The 18,024-nt window shown below is 56.8% G+C and overlaps 3 protein-coding genes across 3 annotated transcripts; all 3 read left to right on the top strand.

Annotated features, from left to right (window-relative positions):
• The first annotated feature begins 4,363 nt into the window (after window positions 1-4,363).
• LOC136301672 (amine oxidase [copper-containing] 3-like) lies at window positions 4,364-7,117 on the top strand. The gene is made up of 2 exons (XM_066204795.1): window positions 4,364-5,930; window positions 7,104-7,117. The coding sequence occupies exons 1-2, from the start codon at window positions 4,364-4,366 to the stop codon at window positions 7,115-7,117; spliced, it is 1,581 nt and encodes a 526-aa protein (XP_066060892.1).
• A 1,062-nt stretch (window positions 7,118-8,179) lies between these two features.
• Window positions 8,180-12,604, top strand: LOC136301804 (amine oxidase [copper-containing] 3-like). The gene is made up of 4 exons (XM_066205015.1): window positions 8,180-9,884; window positions 10,856-11,141; window positions 11,350-11,479; window positions 12,003-12,604. The coding sequence occupies exons 1-4, from the start codon at window positions 8,315-8,317 to the stop codon at window positions 12,285-12,287; spliced, it is 2,271 nt and encodes a 756-aa protein (XP_066061112.1). The 5' UTR covers window positions 8,180-8,314; the 3' UTR covers window positions 12,288-12,604.
• A 927-nt stretch (window positions 12,605-13,531) lies between these two features.
• Window positions 13,532-18,008, top strand: LOC136301999 (amine oxidase [copper-containing] 3-like). Its single transcript, XM_066205279.1, has 4 exons — window positions 13,532-15,222; window positions 15,321-15,606; window positions 16,314-16,443; window positions 16,600-18,008. The coding sequence occupies exons 1-4, from the start codon at window positions 13,653-13,655 to the stop codon at window positions 16,900-16,902; spliced, it is 2,289 nt and encodes a 762-aa protein (XP_066061376.1). The 5' UTR covers window positions 13,532-13,652; the 3' UTR covers window positions 16,903-18,008.
• Window positions 18,009-18,024: the final 16 nt, after the last annotated feature.

Here is an 18,024-nt window from a genome sequence, read left to right as displayed (position 1 = left end):
GGCAGCCCCCTGTGTGTGATGCTGGGCTCTTAGGCCATGCAGTTTTAGTGTCCAGTTCTGGTTCTGCCTTTCTCACATTCAGTTGCTCCTTCCCTTCATTCTCCTCATTCCTCTTTTTGACTGTTACGAACTAGTCTGCTGTGTAGGTTGTTTGTTCCTTCAGCATGCCTCTCACTGGGCATGATTTTGCCCATGGGCTTGGGGTTTGATGGAATCTGTGCCATCTCAGCCCAGTGTGCGACTTGGACTGTCTGAGTTCAGACAGCTGTGGGGACGTTGCATGGTGTTTCTCTGAGCCTGTAGTTGCTCCAGGGTTTCTCTGCCAGGCAAGTGTTTTCTGGGCAGGTGTCTCTTGGCTGTCCTGGATGCAGCACCTGGTGTCTGTGGGGCACAGAGTCTCTTGCTCCTGGCTGCTCCCTACGTGTGGTACCCAAGGAGAGGCAGCTGCCCTGCTGTCCCCAGCCACAGTGCCCTCTGCTCTGCTGGGGCTTGTCCTGTTCCTCCCTTCCCTCCGTGCTGGGGCACAGAGGCCTCTTGAGGGGCACTCCAGGCTTTCCTGAGTGTCCTGCCCCCAGCTGCAGAGCTGCAGCCCATCTGAGCCAGCCCCTGGTCCAGGGCTCGGTGCCTGTTTGGGGTTGTGCCTGTCCTGGTCACGGTGCTGCTCAGCAGAGTCTGAGTGGCCCTGGGAGCAGCTCCTGCAGACCAGGGCTCCCAGCTGTGGCACGTCTGGCTGCCCAGCAACAGGAGCAGCCACTTGTGCAGGAAAGTTCCTGCGGTGTGGGAAAGCCCTGCAGGTGCCTGACCCATGCAGGGAGGGGGCACTGAGCTGCAAACAGGTCTCAGGGCTAAGGCAGCTGGAGCAGAGCCCAAAGGAAGGACTTGCTGGCAGGACTTGGTGTGGTGCAGCATGAGGGGCTCCTCCTCACTACAGTCAAAAAACCTGAACTCTCAGGAAGCCAGTGCCAGCACTCCCGTGGAAGGATGGAGCATCCAGGACAAATAGTCTTGGCAGGTGCTGGCAGGGAGTAAGGTCCATCTCTGGGAACAGGGGAGGGTTTGTTGTCTGTCTGTGATCCCAGTGAGTCTGGGAGCAGTCGCAGTGGGCAGTCAGGGCTCTGCTTCACCAGTCCTTGAGACATCCCAGCTTAAGGGCAGGGGAGGAGAATAATGGCTCAGCAGCTGTGTGCAGCCACAGGCACTGCCAGCAGCACAGCTGGAATAGAGGAAGGGTCAGGCAGGTTCCACTGTTGTGCTTTGCATAAGCTGACCCCATGAGGTGAGGCTTTGAGAGTGGGAGCTTTCTAAAGTCTGAGCTCTGGTCTGGGGCTTAAGCCTTGCTGGTTTTGGGAGTGTGGGCAGGGGTTTTCCTACTCTGCCCTTTCCCCAGCTGTCGCAGTTGCTGCCTCTGAGTTTCCCCAAGTCTGCCTCTGGTTTGGGTTTCGGTAAATTTCAGATGCTATTTTTTGCCACCTCTACCTTTCTGTGTGCATGAAAAACAGCACTCCCATCTCCCTTGCTTTGTTTGGGGAATGTGGGCAATTTAACAAATATAAGGTGGTCAGTGCCTAAAAGCAACCACGGAGCCAAAATAAAACATGGGTAGGATGTGAGTTCTGAATATGGGATGTGGGTCAGTGATGGGCTGATCACACTGGGGACTGGCATGTGGGAAGCAGTACGTGCACTGAGCAGGTCATAAACAAGTTACGCTGCTGTTACAGAGGCGTGCAATTTCTTTAATTCTAGGTTAGCTTTAAGCTGCTGCAGGCTCCTTTTGGAGAGGGTACACGAGCAATTCCATGGTGTATTTGTTCCCCAAAGATCCCTCATTGCTTTTCATCAGGCAGCTATTGACACAGGTTCTGGCTCTGCAGACTTAGTTAATTACTCTGCTTCCTGAAATTCCTACTGCAGGATGAAGGTGGACTTAGGGCTGTTTTGTTTATTCTGAAACAGCTCTCAACCAGAGTTGGAAAAGTACAGCAGAAACGGACAGTACTAAAAAACCTGGTATCAGACAAGGCCTCCATGGCACAGGCTCTGCAGTGGGACAGAGGCAATGCAGGAAGCTGCCATCCTTATCCAGCAGCCCTGGGGTGTGTGCTGTGGTTGGTTTGTCATGGCGATGTCAGTACCGATTAGGGTTTCTCTTTCTTTCCAAGCCCCCGACATGCAGAGAACCAGGAGTGTTCCCACACTCTATTTTTGGACCTCTTTTCAGCCCAGCTGCAGGGTTGAGTTGTGATTTGTGGGGCAGGAAGGCCTGTGGAGTTTTCTTAAACTACTGCTGTGCTCCTTGGAAAGGCCCCTTCCGTAATTGCAGCCTGTGCCGTGGCTTTGAGGAGCTAGAGATGCAAACCCAAGAGGCGAAGTCAGACCCGAACCATCTGCTTTTTGTGTGCTTCTTGAAGGAAAGGTCCACGTGAGCTTTGTTGGGCAGCCGTGGAAGTTCTGCTACAGTCTCACCTTGGCTGTGCTGGTGTGTGTGGCAGCAGAGCACTTAATCCCATTCCTGGGAGGCAACAGGTATGTCCTGGCTGTGCTCCAAGCCTGGACCAGGATAGCAGTGCTTCTGCTCTGCGCTCCAAACCTGATCCAGGACAACAGTGCTTCTGCTCTGTGCTCCAGGTGAAATGGGCACCATGTTCCAGGCCGGAACCAAAAGGGAATTTTTCTTCCAAGCCTAACCCCAGGTAATCCTTGAAGCCTCACTGACTTCATGGATTGAAAGATGACTTGGAAATCAGCGCTGCTTTGCCTTGTTTGGGGTTACTCAGAGGCATTTGATTCTGCTACTGTGAGCCGATGAGAGCAGGTACTTCTGCCCCCTGTGGCTGCTGTCCCATGCAGCCATGGCTCTGTTCTGTCCTGTCCTGTCCCTGCCCATTGCTGTGTCCGTGCTGCAGTGAGCCCCTTTGCTGGCACTCTGACTACGTGGAGCAAGATCTGTGGCTCTGAGGCTCTCCTGGCGTGGTGGCTGGTCCTGTGTGTTGGCACAGAGAGGACGAGTGTGTCCCTGAGCTCACAGCTGCAGCCTGCCCTGAAAAAGGCCCAGGCTGCCAGTAGTGGTGAGGATAATGGAGTGTGTCCCCACAGCAACGTGGCCTTCTGCCTCCCAATGTGGTGTCTGAGCACGGCCAGAGGACCACAGAGGGGCTGAGCCCCAGGCGGGATCTGCTGCAGAGGGAGAACCAGGGATGGTGGGTGCTGCCTTCCATTAGGAAACTGACGCAAGGAAGAGGAGAAGACGAGGGTGAGGTGAGGTGAGGCTGGCAGCAGGAGTGGAAATTTTGGGTTGAATCTCCAGCCCTGGTTCTCTTGGATGCCTCGTCCTACTCAGCACCAGCTCCGGGACTGTAGCCAAGGTGGTGCGTCTTGTCTACCCCGAGCATCTGCTGCGTGGCAGGATGGAGCACCGAGTCCTTCTGGCTGCCTTGTTCTGCCAGTGCCTGTGAGCAGCTCTGTGAGGCCAGCCGGGACTGTCGTCGGGGTGGCAGAGGGCAGCTGTGGCTGCCCAGCCTGGGCACTGTGGCTTGGCATCACTGATAACAGGCACTACCCTCACCTGCTACCAGGTGCAGTTCAGGGTTGTTCTGTCCGTGAGGGAACCTCTTGGAAGCTGCATCTCAGTTTATCTGTGATTTGGATGCAGAGACAGAGGCTGGATGATCCTGTGACAGTACAGTGCTGGGGGTGAATTGACTCAGAGCTGTTCTGAGGTGCAAACTCAGAGCTGGTTGTTCACAGCGCGTTGGGGCCTGATTCTCATCCTGAACTACAACTCCATGCCTGCCAAAGTTTTTCTACTGCTACACAGAAGGATGTGTTTTCAGCAAAGGCTTCCATGTGGAAGACTGAAAAAAATTAAATAAAAAGTAGTTCCAAGCTTGGAATGGTGCTGCAGGGGAGATTGTTTACAAGGAAGCAGCCTGATAAACAAAGAAAATCGGTGAGTTTTAAAGAGGTGAAGTTGTACCGTGTAGCAACAATTCCCAGCTTGTCAGAGCCTCACAGTGGTCACAGCCACCTCAGACTGACTGCAGGATCTCCGTTTTTACGGGCAGCCTCAGGAAGCCAGGCTGGACTGAAAAAGTAACGGAATTATGTGGAACTCGTCTGAGTCACTGACCCTACATCTCCACAAGTTCTTTCAGGGCACTGCCATGAAGGAAGACAGAAGAGGCTGCAGCTGAGAGGAGATCTGCCCTTTCTGGTCACCAAGGGTTTCAGATCTCCTCCCCTAGCCTCTCCCAGTCTTTTGTACTTTCTGTGTTAATCCATCCAGTGCAGCATACACTGACAGAGGCAGGAGCTGGAAAGTTTCCTCTGAAAGCCTCTGAATGCTGCTGGACCAGCCGCAGGCATGAACCTGAAAACTGTGCTCATCCTTCTTGGTCTGGCATTAGCCACAATATTCGCTTTGGTCTGCGTGTTGCTGACCAGAGAAAGGAGCCCCAGGAGCTGCCAGCACCTGCCCCCAGAGCAGGAGGATGTGGAGGATGACCAGAGCCTGGTGTTTGCTGACCTGACAGCTGAGGAGATGTCCCAGGTGGTGCGGTACCTGCAGGGACACCTCGGGGTGCCGCTGGTGGAGGCGTCCCGTGCCAAACCCTCGGACAACTGCATCGCCTCCGTGGATGTGCAGGTCCCCGCCAAGGCAGAGGTGCTGCGGTTCCTGGATGGCGGCGGGGCCCGTCCCCCCCGAGAGGCCCTGGCTGTGCTGTACTTTGGGAACCAGCCAGAGCCCAACATCACCGAGTACGTGGTGGGGCCGCTGCCGGCGCCGGCGTACCACCGAGACGTGACGGTGCAGAGGTACGGGGGGAAGGTGCCCTACCACCGCAGACCCACGCTGGGCAGTGAGTACAAGCAGATTGGGGGATTCCTAAAGAGCCAGGTGTTCCCCTCAGCTCCAGCTTTCATGCAACAAGTGATGGAGTATGATGGAACCAATCTTGCAGTCGTGACAGCTGCTCCCCGTGGATTCCAGTCTGGAGATCGGGTCACCTGGTTTGTGGTGTTTCAGAACGTGAGCGGATTCTTTGTGCACCCGGTGGGGCTGGAGGTGCTGGTGGATCACAGCAGCCTGGACGTGTCGCAGTGGGCGGTGAGCAGGGTCTTCTACAACGGGCAGTACTACAGGGACATGGCTCAGCTGGAGAGTGCCTACGTGCAGGGCCGGATCAGCGTGGAGAAGGTGAGGAAGGCAGCGTGGGATGGGGACTTCTCGTCCATGAAGCCTCGGGCGCCTCGGGCTGCGCTGTTCCCGGTGCAGTTTGAGCCGCAGGGTCCCCGCTACAGCGTGCGGAAGAACCAGGTGCTGTTCCAGGGCTGGAGCTTTGCCTTTGGGATGAGCGTGAGCACGGGGCTGCGGCTGTTTGACGTCCGACACAAGGGGGAGAGGGTTGCCTATGAAATCAGTGTGCAGGAGGCGCTGTCGGTGTACGGCTCCAACTGCCCGGGAGGGATGTCCACGCGCTACATGGACGGCAGCTTTGGCCTGGGGCGCTACACCTCGCCCCTGGTGCCAGGGGTGGACTGCCCCTACCTGGCCACCTACGTGGACACACACTCTCTGTCGGACAGCCTGAGGCCCAGGAAGAGGAAGGCTTCCCTCTGCATCTTTGAGCACAACCTGGGCTCCCCTCTGAGGCGCCACTACTCCAACCTGCAGTCGCTCTACTATGGGGGGCTGGTCAACTCTGCTCTGGTCATTCGGTCCATTGCCACCGTGGGCAACTACGACTATGTTTGGGACTTCATCTTCTACCAGAACGGGGCCATTGAGGGCAAGGTGCAGGCCACGGGGTACCCAAGCTCGTCCTTTCTTCACGGTGATGGGCTGAGATATGGCAATAGGCTTTGGGAGCACACCCTGGGTACGATACACACCCACTTTGTCAACTATAAGGTGGACTTGGACGTGGGAGGTAGGTCTGGAACTTCTTTTTATGCCTGACATTGTTCTGATAAACCCCAGAGCTTTGTGGTTTGCCTTCTTCTCCATTCAGTCCCTGATAACTGACATCAGAACTCTGCTTCTTTCTTCTAACCTCTTCTTTCATTGCAAAATTATTTTTCAATATATGAAACGGTCTGTCAAGGTCATTGAGTGGAAAGCAGTGGGAATTTCTGGGAGCTCTGTGTTCAGCTCAGGGAAAGTATGAAAGGTAGCTGCTGAAAAATGTTTGTGTTTCCTTGAGGCCTCATGTCTGGCACGGTGTGTGTTGCCATAGGCTCGGGCGGGCAGACAGGGAGTTGGCCCTGTCTGAGCATCGGCAGTGTGAGCCTGCATTTGCAGAGCCTGATGCTGGTCCTGGCACTCCTCCTCTCTTGGGAAAATCCTCTTAGTCTCTCACTGCCCCATGGAAAACAGGGCAGCTGTCCTGGTGCTCCATGGGCCTGAGCTCCTGGAGCTCTCTCTCCTTCTTCTCTGGAGGAAACACTTGAGCATGGCAGCCCATGTTGTGAAGCCACTACAGCGACCCAGCAAGTTCCCCTGCTCCCATGAGCAGTCACTGTCTGGCAGTGGATGTGTGCACAGGGTTATCTGAGCCCAGGAGCAGCCCCTGGCTCACAGTGATGTGCTGGCAGCCACCCTGGAAGTGCAGGGATGCTCAGCCTCAGGCCACCTTTGAGTCCCCCAGAAGGCGACTGCAGCACCTGCAGCCCGGGGACGGTGTGGACACACTTGGGGCCAGTTATTGCCAACCACTTCTGTAAAAGGCAGAGGGAAAATGTTTCACATCTGCACAGGACCCAAGAGGTCGCTGGTGGGCAGCAGCTGCGTCTGAACCAGCCCAAAGAGAAACGCAGCCCCAGGGATCCCGGCTGTCTCCTGTGGAAAGGATTGTGGAAAGTGACCTCAGAGCTATGTTGGTCAAGCTGCAGCTAACCCCAGAGCAAGCACTGGGTCCCAGCACGTGTCCTGCTGTGATGCAGGGGTTTTGCGTGGCCTTGAATGGTGCTGCTGCTGTTGTTATGGTCGAAATCGGGGCTGATACTGGTTCCTTCCTGTAAGCAAGGCTTGAGAACCTGCTAAAATACAGTTCCTGTGTGGGGCAAGGTCCTTTTCTGTGACTCCAATGCCTCTCTGTTTACAGAGCCCGAGCCCTGACTGCTGTAGAATGCTCTTGAGAAGAGTTGTGTAAATCTCAGACTTGTTCCCTGTGGTGAGAGGGGAGCCGTGTTCCCGGCAAGAGGGCTCGGGGCCATGCAGGGAGCTTGTGCAGTTCCCACAGGAGCTCCACCTTCCAGTGCCGGGGAGCACGGCTGAAGTGGGTCATCACCCACACAGGTTCTTGGATGCTGATCTAAGGCTGGTGTGGGGCTTTTGGGGAAAAAGGGCAATTACTGCCTCGTTGGAAGTGAGAAGGAAAACCTAATTCCTAAATTAACACAAGTGCAAATGGGGTGAATTGCAGCAGTGCTGTGGTGGTTCTGGCCCCTCCTGCCTGTGGCTCAGCCTCTCCCCAACAGGAGGGAGTTTGGTGGGCCCTGGTCTCCAAAAATCCATTCTTACTGTCGGTGTGTGTCGCTGCCTTGTGTGGGGCCAGGAGCCACGGGGGAGACCTGCAGGAGCTGATGGCCACGCAGGAGCAGCTGCCTCACACCATTTCTGTCCAGGGCAGCTCTTGTGCAAAGATCGCCTCTGCTGGAATGGGACAGGAATGGTTCAGCAAGTGCTGCCTTTTCTCACCAGGGAGCTGCCTCTGGTCTGCCCACGGCTAGAGCCAGGCTGGAGCTGCCAGGTCTGTTGCTTCAGGGCTGGGAAGGACTTGGAGGCAACAAAGAATGGTGACAGGACGAACTGGCATGTGGAGGTGCAGGGAGCCAGCAGGTCCTGGGCTGTGCCAGCACAGACTGGCCCCTCAGGGGAGTGGAGCTGGTCTGGGGACACTGGGTGCAGAATGACCAGGCTGGCTGAGCCTTCCCGTGTGGCATCACCACGATCCTGCAGGAGACAGAGATGGAGCATCCTGGGAAACACTGAAAGGAAAAAAGGCCCCTAGGACAGATGAGACTGGGGCTCTTTGTGGTGTCATCCTGCAGCAGAAAAACCCGTCAGAATCTTGGTGAGTGAGGCAGGCACTGGCTTCCTGGGTACATGTGGAGTGGGGAGGAAACAAGCCAAACTGGCTGGGGCTTGTGATCTCCTCTCAGAGCCCCACAGGAACTACAAGTTCCCTCCCCACCTCACAAACATTGATGTTACGCCCACAGTTGCAAATGAATGAAGAGCCTGGTCTGCAGGTGAGGGACGTGCTCCGGATTCTTCAGCCAAACTACGTGTGCTGTCACTGCACGGGGAGTGATGAACCCCAAACTGCCCTACGTTCTCCTGGTGGGGGCTGCAGTGATAATCTTCATTCTGTCCTGCATGCTGCTGAGCAGGGGTGGGCGATCGCCCAGCTGTGAATCCCAGCCCAGCGTTGTGGAGAAGACAGGATCCATGAGCCAGAGCCTGGTGTTTGCTGACCTGACAGCTGAGGAGATGTCCCAGGTGGTGCGGTACCTGCAGGGACACCTCGGGGTGCCGCTGGTGGAGGCGTCCCGTGCCAAACCCTCGGACAACTGCATCGCCTCCGTGGATGTGCAGGTCCCCGCCAAGGCAGAGGTGCTGCGGTTCCTGGACGGCGGCGGGGCCCGTCCCCCCCGAGAGGCCCTGGCTGTGCTGTACTTTGGGAACCAGCCAGAGCCCAACATCACCGAGTACGTGGTGGGGCCGCTGCCGGCGCCGGCGTACCACCGAGACGTGACGGTGCAGAGGTACGGGGGGAAGGTGCCCTACCACCGCAGACCCACGCTGGGCAGTGAGTACGAGCAGCTGAGAGTGTTCTTGGAGACGAAGGCGTTTGCTGCAGCACCGACCTTTCTGCGAGAAGTCCTTGAGTATGACAGAACCAATGTGGCATTTCAGACCACAGTCCCTCATGGGTTCCAGTCTGGAGATCGGGTCACCTGGTTTGTGGTGTTTCAGAACGTGAGCGGATTCTTTGTGCACCCGGTGGGGCTGGAGGTGCTGGTGGATCACAGCAGCCTGGACGTGTCGCAGTGGGCGGTGAGCAGGGTCTTCTACAACGGGCAGTACTACAGGGACATGGCTCAGCTGGAGAGTGCCTACGTGCAGGGCCGGATCAGCGTGGAGAAGGTGAGGAAGGCAGCGTGGGATGGGGACTTCTCGTCCATGAAGCCTCGGGCGCCTCGGGCTGCGCTGTTCCCGGTGCAGTTTGAGCCGCAGGGTCCCCGCTACAGCGTGCGGAAGAACCAGGTGCTGTTCCAGGGCTGGAGCTTTGCCTTTGGGATGAGCGTGAGCACGGGGCTGCGGCTGTTTGACGTCCGACACAAGGGGGAGAGGGTTGCCTATGAAATCAGTGTGCAGGAGGCGCTGTCGGTGTACGGCTCCAACTGCCCGGGAGGGATGTCCACGCGCTACATGGACGGCAGCTTTGGCCTGGGGCGCTACACCTCGCCCCTGGTGCCAGGGGTGGACTGCCCCTACCTGGCCACCTACGTGGACACACACTCTCTGTCGGACAGCCTGAGGCCCAGGAAGAGGAAGGCTTCCCTCTGCATCTTTGAGCACAACCTGGGCTCCCCTCTGAGGCGCCACTACTCCAACCTGCAGTCGCTCTACTATGGGGGGCTGGTCAACTCTGCTCTGGTCATTCGGTCCATTGCCACCGTGGGCAACTACGACTATGTTTGGGACTTCATCTTCTACCAGAACGGGGCCATTGAGGGCAAGGTGCAGGCCACGGGGTACCCAAGCTCGTCCTTTCTTCACGGTGATGGGCTGAGATATGGCAATAGGCTTTGGGAGCACACCCTGGGTACGATACACACCCAATTTTTCAACTATAAGGTGGACTTGGACGTGGGAGGTAGGTCTGGCTCTAGTCTCTACTTTTTAAATAGTACTCTCCAAATACTTTCAGTTCAAAAATCTTTACCTTTTTGGTGGTTATACAGGTTTTCCTTTTCACTTGTTGAGCAGGGTGGTGCACTTGTGGTGGTCGGGGTAAAATCGCACAAAGGCAGATACAATCAGTCACTGTTAATACTGCCAGGGGAAGTGTGGGCTTAAAAGTTTTGTTCATGTGAGAAAAAGAAAGGAAATTAACTAGGCTTTGCTTGGGTCATCTTCTGTGGGGCTCGAACCATCACAGATGGCCACAGGTTCGGCTCTGAAATGGCTTTTATGAAAGCTGAGAACTCACGTGTTGAAGGAGCAGAACACAGAGGGAATTTATGGTGGGATGGGCAGGAGGTGCTGAGCAATAACCCCTCTTCCAGACCTGCACAGGCACTGGCCATTGAATACTCTCAGCAGCCTTTTGCCACCTCATCCCCAGCTCGATTTGCTCCCATGCAAATCCTGTAGCTCCGAACCTTGGGCCCATGCCTCTTCTTTGTGGCAGGGCCTGAGAACAGCACAACACTGCTCTTGTCTGTGATGTGCAAATGTGTGCAGCACCTGGGCTGCTCCAGGTGCCTCCACTGGGCAGGATGAGCAGTAACAAAGCTTGTGCTCTGGTTAATTAGCCTATGCTCCCATGGGAAGCAAACCTGTTCTTCTGCCCTGGGTTGAGGCTCATTCCTTGTCCCCTCTTGTCTCTCATAGTGTCTGGTGCAGAGTGCTGTTGCCTGGCTCAGACTAGTGTCCAGCCATAGATCAACACATGGGGTGTTGTCATGGCATGTGGAGCTGCAGAGCAGCAACTGCTGCTGGACAGGGTTGGTGCTCAGAGCCCAGGGTGCAGGGAGGGAGAACAGTGAGAGCAGGCACTGTGATGTCCTTGGGGAGCAGGGGACTGTGGGGACTCTCCTCAGTGACTTTGTTTTGGCTTCACAGGGGTGAAAAACTCCCTTGTGGCCCATGACATGGCATTTGAGATGACACGGGCTCCCTGGAGCCCAGAGCAGCAGATAGAGCGGCCACGACTCACCAAGAAAGTCCTGGACACAGAAGACCAGGCTGCCTTCCGACTCCAGTCCAAGATGCCCAGATACATCTACTTTGCTGCCAACAGCAAAAACAAGTGGGGCCACCAGCGTGGTTACAGGATCCAGATCACCAGTTTTGCAGGGGACCACATCCCTGAAGCCAGTTCCATGGAGAGGGCCATCAGCTGGGCAAGGTTAGGCTCTTCTGGCTGGCATGGCAGGTTCTCAGAGACCCCCTCAGCCCTGCCAGCTGGGAAGGCATAGCTGGATGTCCCTTGATGGGAGGCACAGGGAAGCACCCTTCTGGGATTGCTCCATTGGAGCAGGCCTGTGCTTTGCAGGCTTTCAGGAGTTGATTTAGCTCTGCCCTGCCTCGGGGGGCTGCTCTTTTCTTGTCCTCAGGTACCAGCTGGCTGTCACCCGAAGGAAGGAGGAGGAGCCCACCAGCACCAGCATCTACAACCAGAACGACCCCTGGACACCCACTGTCACCTTTGCTGACTTCATCAACAACGAGACCATCACCAACGAGGTAAGCTGGTGTCCCAGGGCTGGAATGTAACACCCAGCCCCAGGCTCAACGGGAGCCCCAAGGAGCAGAGGAGGCACCAGAACTGCCCCTGGGACAATGGGCCCAGCTGTGAGAGCAGCAGCCCAGAGGAAAGTGGGTTTGAGCATTCCCTTCTCCGTGTGTCTGCGTGGTACTTTGGTCAGAGAACACAGAGAGTGCATGCAGAGCAGAAGCTTGTTTCTCCCTGTGGAGAAATGCTGGCAAAACATCATGAAAATCTCTGTGAGGCCAGAGTGAGGCCACGGAGGTCAAAACAAGGGCCCTTCCACGGGGTGTGTGTCTGCAGCCATGGCTGTGGCAGGTCTTTGGAGAAGGGAGGAGTTCTTTCCCAGGAGAGGGGAGATTGGTGGGAATGCAGCTGGCTGGTGCCTATCAGGGTCCCCCCTCCTTCTCTTCTGTCACTCCCCACTGCCCCATGTGCATTTTGGTCACTGCTTCTGCAGCTTCTGAAGTAACCCTGGGCTTGTGGCTCTTCCCTGCCTAGGACCTGGTTGCCTGGATAACTGCTGGCTTCCTTCACATCCCACACTCTGAGGATATTCCCAACACTGTGACCGTGGGAAACTCGGTTGGTTTTCTCCTGAGACCCTACAACTACTATGACCTGGACCCCTCTATATACTCCCATGATGGTGTGTTTTTCACCAGTGAGCAGGACTTTACAGCATGTGAAATCAACCCTCTGGCCTGCTTGCCCAAAACTGCTTCTTGTTTGCCAAGCTTCCCCCCGTTTACCTATGATGGTTTTCGAAATATGAGCAGGCTTTAATGCTGCAGGCTGGTGTGAGAAGATGTGGTCAGAGACACCAGGCTGACTGTTCTGTCTCTGATTTTCAGCTTTTTAGTGAAGTTTTCTCAGTTTTCAGTTGTCCAGTGACTTCACATTTTATCGTTGCTTTTCAAATAGTGCTCTTGAAAAGGGAAGCATGATTTTCCTAGCATGATGTGAGATGAAAGTCTTAAGTTATCTGTTAATTCCTGAATTTGAGTCTGTCGCCAGAGGAAAGTGAAGAGAAAATCCTGTTCCTCTGCTGTAGAAGCAAGTGCTGTGTAGTGCATATCTCAGGTTAAAATAATGAAAATGGTGCTGGTCCAATGCTCTCAAGTGTCTCGTTCTTACAACTTACAGCAGCGTCTCCTGGGGGGTGATGCCGATCTCTGCCATGTTTCCTGTGCCCACAAACCAGCCCAGCAGCGTGGCTCTGGCTGTGTTCTGGTTGTTCAGGGCACAGGGATGCCCAGCTGGAGGGCAGGAGGGACAAGCTGGGCCGTGCCCTAGGCTCAGGGGCATGGATTGAGGTGGGCACTGGCACCCAGCCCTGTGGCTGTTGTGGGGAGGCTGGTCATGGCCAGGACTGGGTGAGTTGTGGCTCTCAGGCCCTCAGTGCCAGGCACAAGGGAGGGAACCAGACAAGAGCTTGCAGGAAGGGGTCTCATGGCTGCTGGGGATGCAGCATGGCCAGTGCCACTGCCTGTTTGCCAGGATGCTGGCTGGGCTCTGGTGCCCCTGTTCCTCTCCTCGCAGCTCCATCTGTGCTAGGATGTAACTCAGGATCAGTGGGCATCTTTGCAAGGTGACAAAGAGCTGTCCCCTCCTTCCTGGCTGCAGGACCACGGGGATGTTGGCAGCAGCAGGCAGTGCTGCTTGGTGTTGGCTGGGCTGTGTCGGGATGGCGCAGTGGTGGTGTGTTTAGCACTGCTCTGCACAGGGAGGGTTTATCTCTACAGCCACTGCTGCCTGCACAGCATCTGTAGGGTTAAGAGTAGGAGGAGAAGGGAGATTTGCTTACTTCCCCTAAATGACTGGATCCATCCTCTCCAAGCTCTGCAGTGTAGGATCTGGGACCAGAGGGGAAGGACAGATGTGCAAACATCGAGTTTACTTAAAATTATGACCCTCTAGGGAAGCAGAGCAAAGTTGCCTTTTATGGTTCCCAGCAAATCCTGGCAATGTGTGAGAACGTCCCCTTGCACTCTCCCTGCGAGTTCCTCCGAGCTGTTCCCTGCTGAGGAAACAGGGGAGGAAAATAAACCTGAGCCAACCCAGCCCCTTGTTCTAGTGAGCTGCTGTGAAGATTCCGCAGCTGGAAACTTGTCCTGCCAGACTGCAGGAGCACTCAGTGCCTCAGCAGGCATGAGCCTGAAAACTGTGCTCATCCTCCTTGGTCTGGCATTAGCCACAATATTCGCTTTGGTCTGCGTGTTGCTGACCAGAGAAAGGAGCCCCAGGAGCTGCCAGCACCTGCCCCCAGAGCAGGAGGATGTGGAGGATGACCAGAGCCTGGTGTTTGCTGACCTGACAGCTGAGGAGATGTCCCAGGTGGTGCGGTACCTGCAGGGACACCTCGGGGTGCCGCTGGTGGAGGCGTCCCGTGCCAAACCCTCGGACAACTGCATCGCCTCCGTGGATGTGCAGGTCCCCGCCAAGGCAGAGGTGCTGCGGTTCCTGGACGGCGGCGGGGCCCGTCCCCCCCGAGAGGCCCTGGCTGTGCTGTACTTTGGGAACCAGCCAGAGCCCAACATCACCGAGTATGTGGTGGGGCCGCTGCCGGCGCCGGCGTACCACCGAGACGTGACGGTGCAGAGGTACGGGGGGAAGGTGCCCTACCACCGCAGACCCGTTACCGGCAGGGAGTACACGGATATCAACGCCCTCATCCAGAGGGAGCTGAAAAAGGCGCCGCGGTTCCTCACTGCGTGCTGTGAGTCTGACGGGAACAACCTGGTCACCCTCACCACAGCCCCACGGGGCTTCAAGTCCGGTGACCGCGTGACCTGGTTTGTCCTTTTTCACAATGTGGCTGGCACTGGATACTACCTGTCTCCAGTGGGGCTGGAGGTGCTGGTGGACCACGGGGACCTCCAAATCTCCCGGTGGCAGCTGCGCCAAGTCTTCTACAACGGCCGGTACTTTGCCAGCACAGGGGATCTGGAGCAGGAGTTTGTGGCGGGTGTGCTGGAGGTCGTCAGACTCAAGCAGCCCCGGGCTGATGCAGTGCTGGGCTCAATGAAGCCCCGGAGCCCACCTGGGCCCCCGGGCCCGCTGCAGTTTGAGCCCCAGGGTCCCCGCTACAGGGTCAGGAACAACCGCGTCACCTTCCAGGGCTGGAGCATCACCTTCGGCATGAACCCCAACACTGGCCCGCGTCTCTTTGACATCAGGTACCGTGGGGAGAGGATTGTCTATGAGCTGAGCCTCCAAGAAGCCCTAGCCCTGTACGGCTCCAACTGCCCTGGGGGCATGTCCACCCGCTACCTCGACGGCAGCTTTGGCATCGGCAGGTTTGCCTACGAGCTGGTCCAGGGCCTGGACTGCCCCTACACAGCCACCTACGTGGACCGGCACTACCTGGTGGAGTCAGATACTCCCAAAACCAACCAAAAGTCACTCTGCATTTTTGAGCATGACTCTGCCCTTCCTCTGAGGCGCCACTTCTCCGACTCACTGTCCTTTTACTACGGCGGGCTGCGCAAAAACACGCTGGTCATCCGTACCATCTCCACGCTCATTAATTATGACTACATCTGGGACTTCATGTTCCATGGCAATGGGGCTGTGGAGGTCCGGGTGCATGCCACAGGCTACATCAGCTCCTCCTTCTTCCATGGCAGAGGCACTGACTATGGCAACAGGGTTGGGCCCCACACGCTGGGGACGATGCACCTCCACCACATCCACTACAAGGTGGACCTGGATGTTGACGGTAGGTCTGGCCACCTTTGTGCATGGCTGTGGTTTACTGTGGCCTAAGGCTCTGCCTGGGGTGAAGAGCTTGAGAGGGTTTTCTCTTCCGCTTTACAGGGCAGCTGAACTCCCTGGAGACCCAGGATATGGAGTACGAGTTTGTCAAAGACCCCTGGAGCACACAGAACACCATTGAGCGGCCATACCTCCGCAGGGAAAGGCTGGAGAAGGAGGATGAGGCAGCGTTCCCACTCAATGCCCCCATGCCCCGTTACCTCTCCTTTGTCAGCCCCAATCCTAACAAGTGGGAGCACCCACGCAGCTACAGGATCCAGATCATCAGCTTTGCTGGGAAGCACCTGCCCATCAGCAGCTCCATGGAACGCTCCATCAGCTGGGGCAGGTGGGTGCCAGGGCTGGGGAGCCTCAGCTGCTCCTGCTCCTGGTGGAGGGAGGCTGTCACCCCTGGGCAGACCTGCACCAGGCTGCAGGGAAGGGTTAAAAAGCAAACATGCATGGCTTTTGGCTTTGAAATCTCCTTGGGATGTTGCTCAATAACATCTGCTTATGGTAGTTCACAGGCAGGAATCTGACCCCACGTCAGACTAATTTAGAGCAAGCCCATGTGTTTTTCCCTTTGAGGGGAAGTAGGCTGCAGAACAAATTCCTAAGGGAAACGCTGGCATGGCCAGGTTGCGATATCTCCCATGAGGACAGAATGCCTTTTGGAAAATGCTTGGGATAAGCAGAGACCAGTCCCACTGCCAGAGTGCACTGATGGAGCTCATGCTGGGGAAGTCTGTGTGGGGGAGAGAAGCAGCCGTGGCTTAAAGGGAGTGTGTTGGGCATTGAGTGGCAGTGTTTGCACCTGGCTCCATTCCTGTTTCCCAGCCACTCTGGAAAAGCCACAGGCAGCAAGGGATCCCCTGCAAAGCTTGAAGATGCTGGGGTTGCTGCCCATTACAGCCTTCCCAGCCCTTTCCCTCTCTGCCCTAGAGTAGACCAGGGATGCGTCCAGCCCCAGTGTGCCAGTGCATCCCAGCTGGCAATGCCATGGCTGTCCTGCCCTGTGCTGGCAGGGACAAGCCCCTCTGACCCCTGTGCTGGCAGGTACCAGCTGGCTGTCACCCGGAGGAAGGAGGAGGAGCCCACCAGCACCAGCGTCTACAACCAGAACGACCCCTGGACACCCACTGTCACCTTTGCTGACTTCATCAACAACGAGACCATCACCAACGAGGTAAGCTGGGGTCCCTGGGATGGAGAGAAGCTGAACCTTGTGGGGGCCATCCTGGCTCCTGCCCTGGACAGAAGCTGCACCTGTCCCAGAGCCAGCAGCTGCTGGGCTGGCAGATTCCTGCTCAGCCTGACAGATGCCTTGTTCCTCTTCTCCCAGGACTTGGTTGCCTGGATCACTGTGGGGTTCCTGCATGTCCCTCATGCTGAAGACATCCCCAACACAGTGACTGTGGGGAACGGTGTTGGCTTTTTCCTGAGGCCCTACAACTACTTCAACGAGGACCCCTCGGTGGATTCATCTGACAGTGTCTATTTCAGCAGTGAACAGGATGTTGGGGCATGTGGGGCCAACCCCCTCGCCTGCCTGTCCTCTGCCACTACCTGTGTCCCCCGCCTGCCCCCCTTCCACTTTGGGGGCTTCCTCAACCGCAGCCTGGCACAGCCTCTTGGTGGGCTCTGATGGGCCAGGGGCTGCTGCTGGCTCTTGGGTGGGTTCCCAGAGGGTCTCTGTCCCACACCAGGACCTGCCCTCCCCCTGCCCAGGGTGCCACGTGCTCAGGGTCAGGGTTTGGGAGAAGCTCAGTTCTTGTTTCAGCACTGCAGCACTGCCAAAGGAGGACCCAAAGCCTTTGAAACACAGCCCCTGGGAAGGATTTTTTTATTTCATCCTGGATGTCACCCTGTGTACTGTGGGGTGCCCACAGCCGCTCCCCTCCTCTGGAATGGGGCTTCCACCACCTTCCCATCATCTGCGCACACAGGGTGACAGTGCTGGCCAAGGGTGCCCACAGCACAAAGCTGCAGCTGCCCTTGGAGCTGTGCTCCACCTGAGGTTTTGCCCACAGCAGTGGGAGTGAGTGGTGTGGTGCTGCTGTGGATCTGCCACAGGATGCCCAGAACATCCTCCACAGCCACACCGGCATTAACAGCATCAAGGCCACTGGGCCCAGGCACTGCCAGGCTCTGGCTGCTGATGGAGGGTGTGCACTGGGCTGGCTGGGAGGCTGCTGGAGGAGCCCACGGCTGGGCCTGTGGGTGGGCACTGCCCGGGCTGGGCTGTTCCAATAAACAGGCATTCCAGTGCTTTTCCTGAACGAGCTGGTGTAGCTCACGGGTGCTGCTCTGTCTCCTGTGGCTGGGGCCAGCCCCAGCACGGCTGATGCTGTGGGAGCTGATGCCCTGTTAGGGATGGCCCTGGCTCGGCTCTGGGGGGGGTCCAAGGGATGTGGGGCCGCCCCAGCGCCCGTCACAGTGCCCAGCACGGCTCTGAGTGTGTCCTGGCAGTGCTCCTGGACCCCCGTGCTGGCAGGAGGCTCCTGCCAGGGAATATGGAGCAAACAAGAGAGTTAATGTTTAACAGTTGTTCTGAGCTGTGTTAATCAGTCCTGGGCTTGGCTGCTGCCCAGCGTGCTCAGCCCCCCTGTGTGGGGACCCTTGATTCTACACCCCTACCTGCACGTGCAGCTCTGGGCTGCAGGATCCCACAGCCCACAGAGCCCTTCCCCACTGTGCCAGGCTGGCAAGGGGACACCAAGGAGCTTGGTGAGGCCAGTGCCAGCCCTGGCACATGGCAGCAGATGCT

The sequence above is a fragment of the Chamaea fasciata genome, unplaced genomic scaffold, assembly GCF_029207755.1.
Source record: "Chamaea fasciata isolate MVZ Bird 193981 ecotype frontalis unplaced genomic scaffold, bChaFas1.0.hap1 SCAF_27, whole genome shotgun sequence".
NCBI classification, from domain to species: Eukaryota; Metazoa; Chordata; class Aves; order Passeriformes; family Sylviidae; genus Chamaea; species Chamaea fasciata.
The sequence above is the reverse complement of the archived record's forward strand: the minus strand, read 5'-3'. Positions and strand labels throughout refer to the sequence as shown.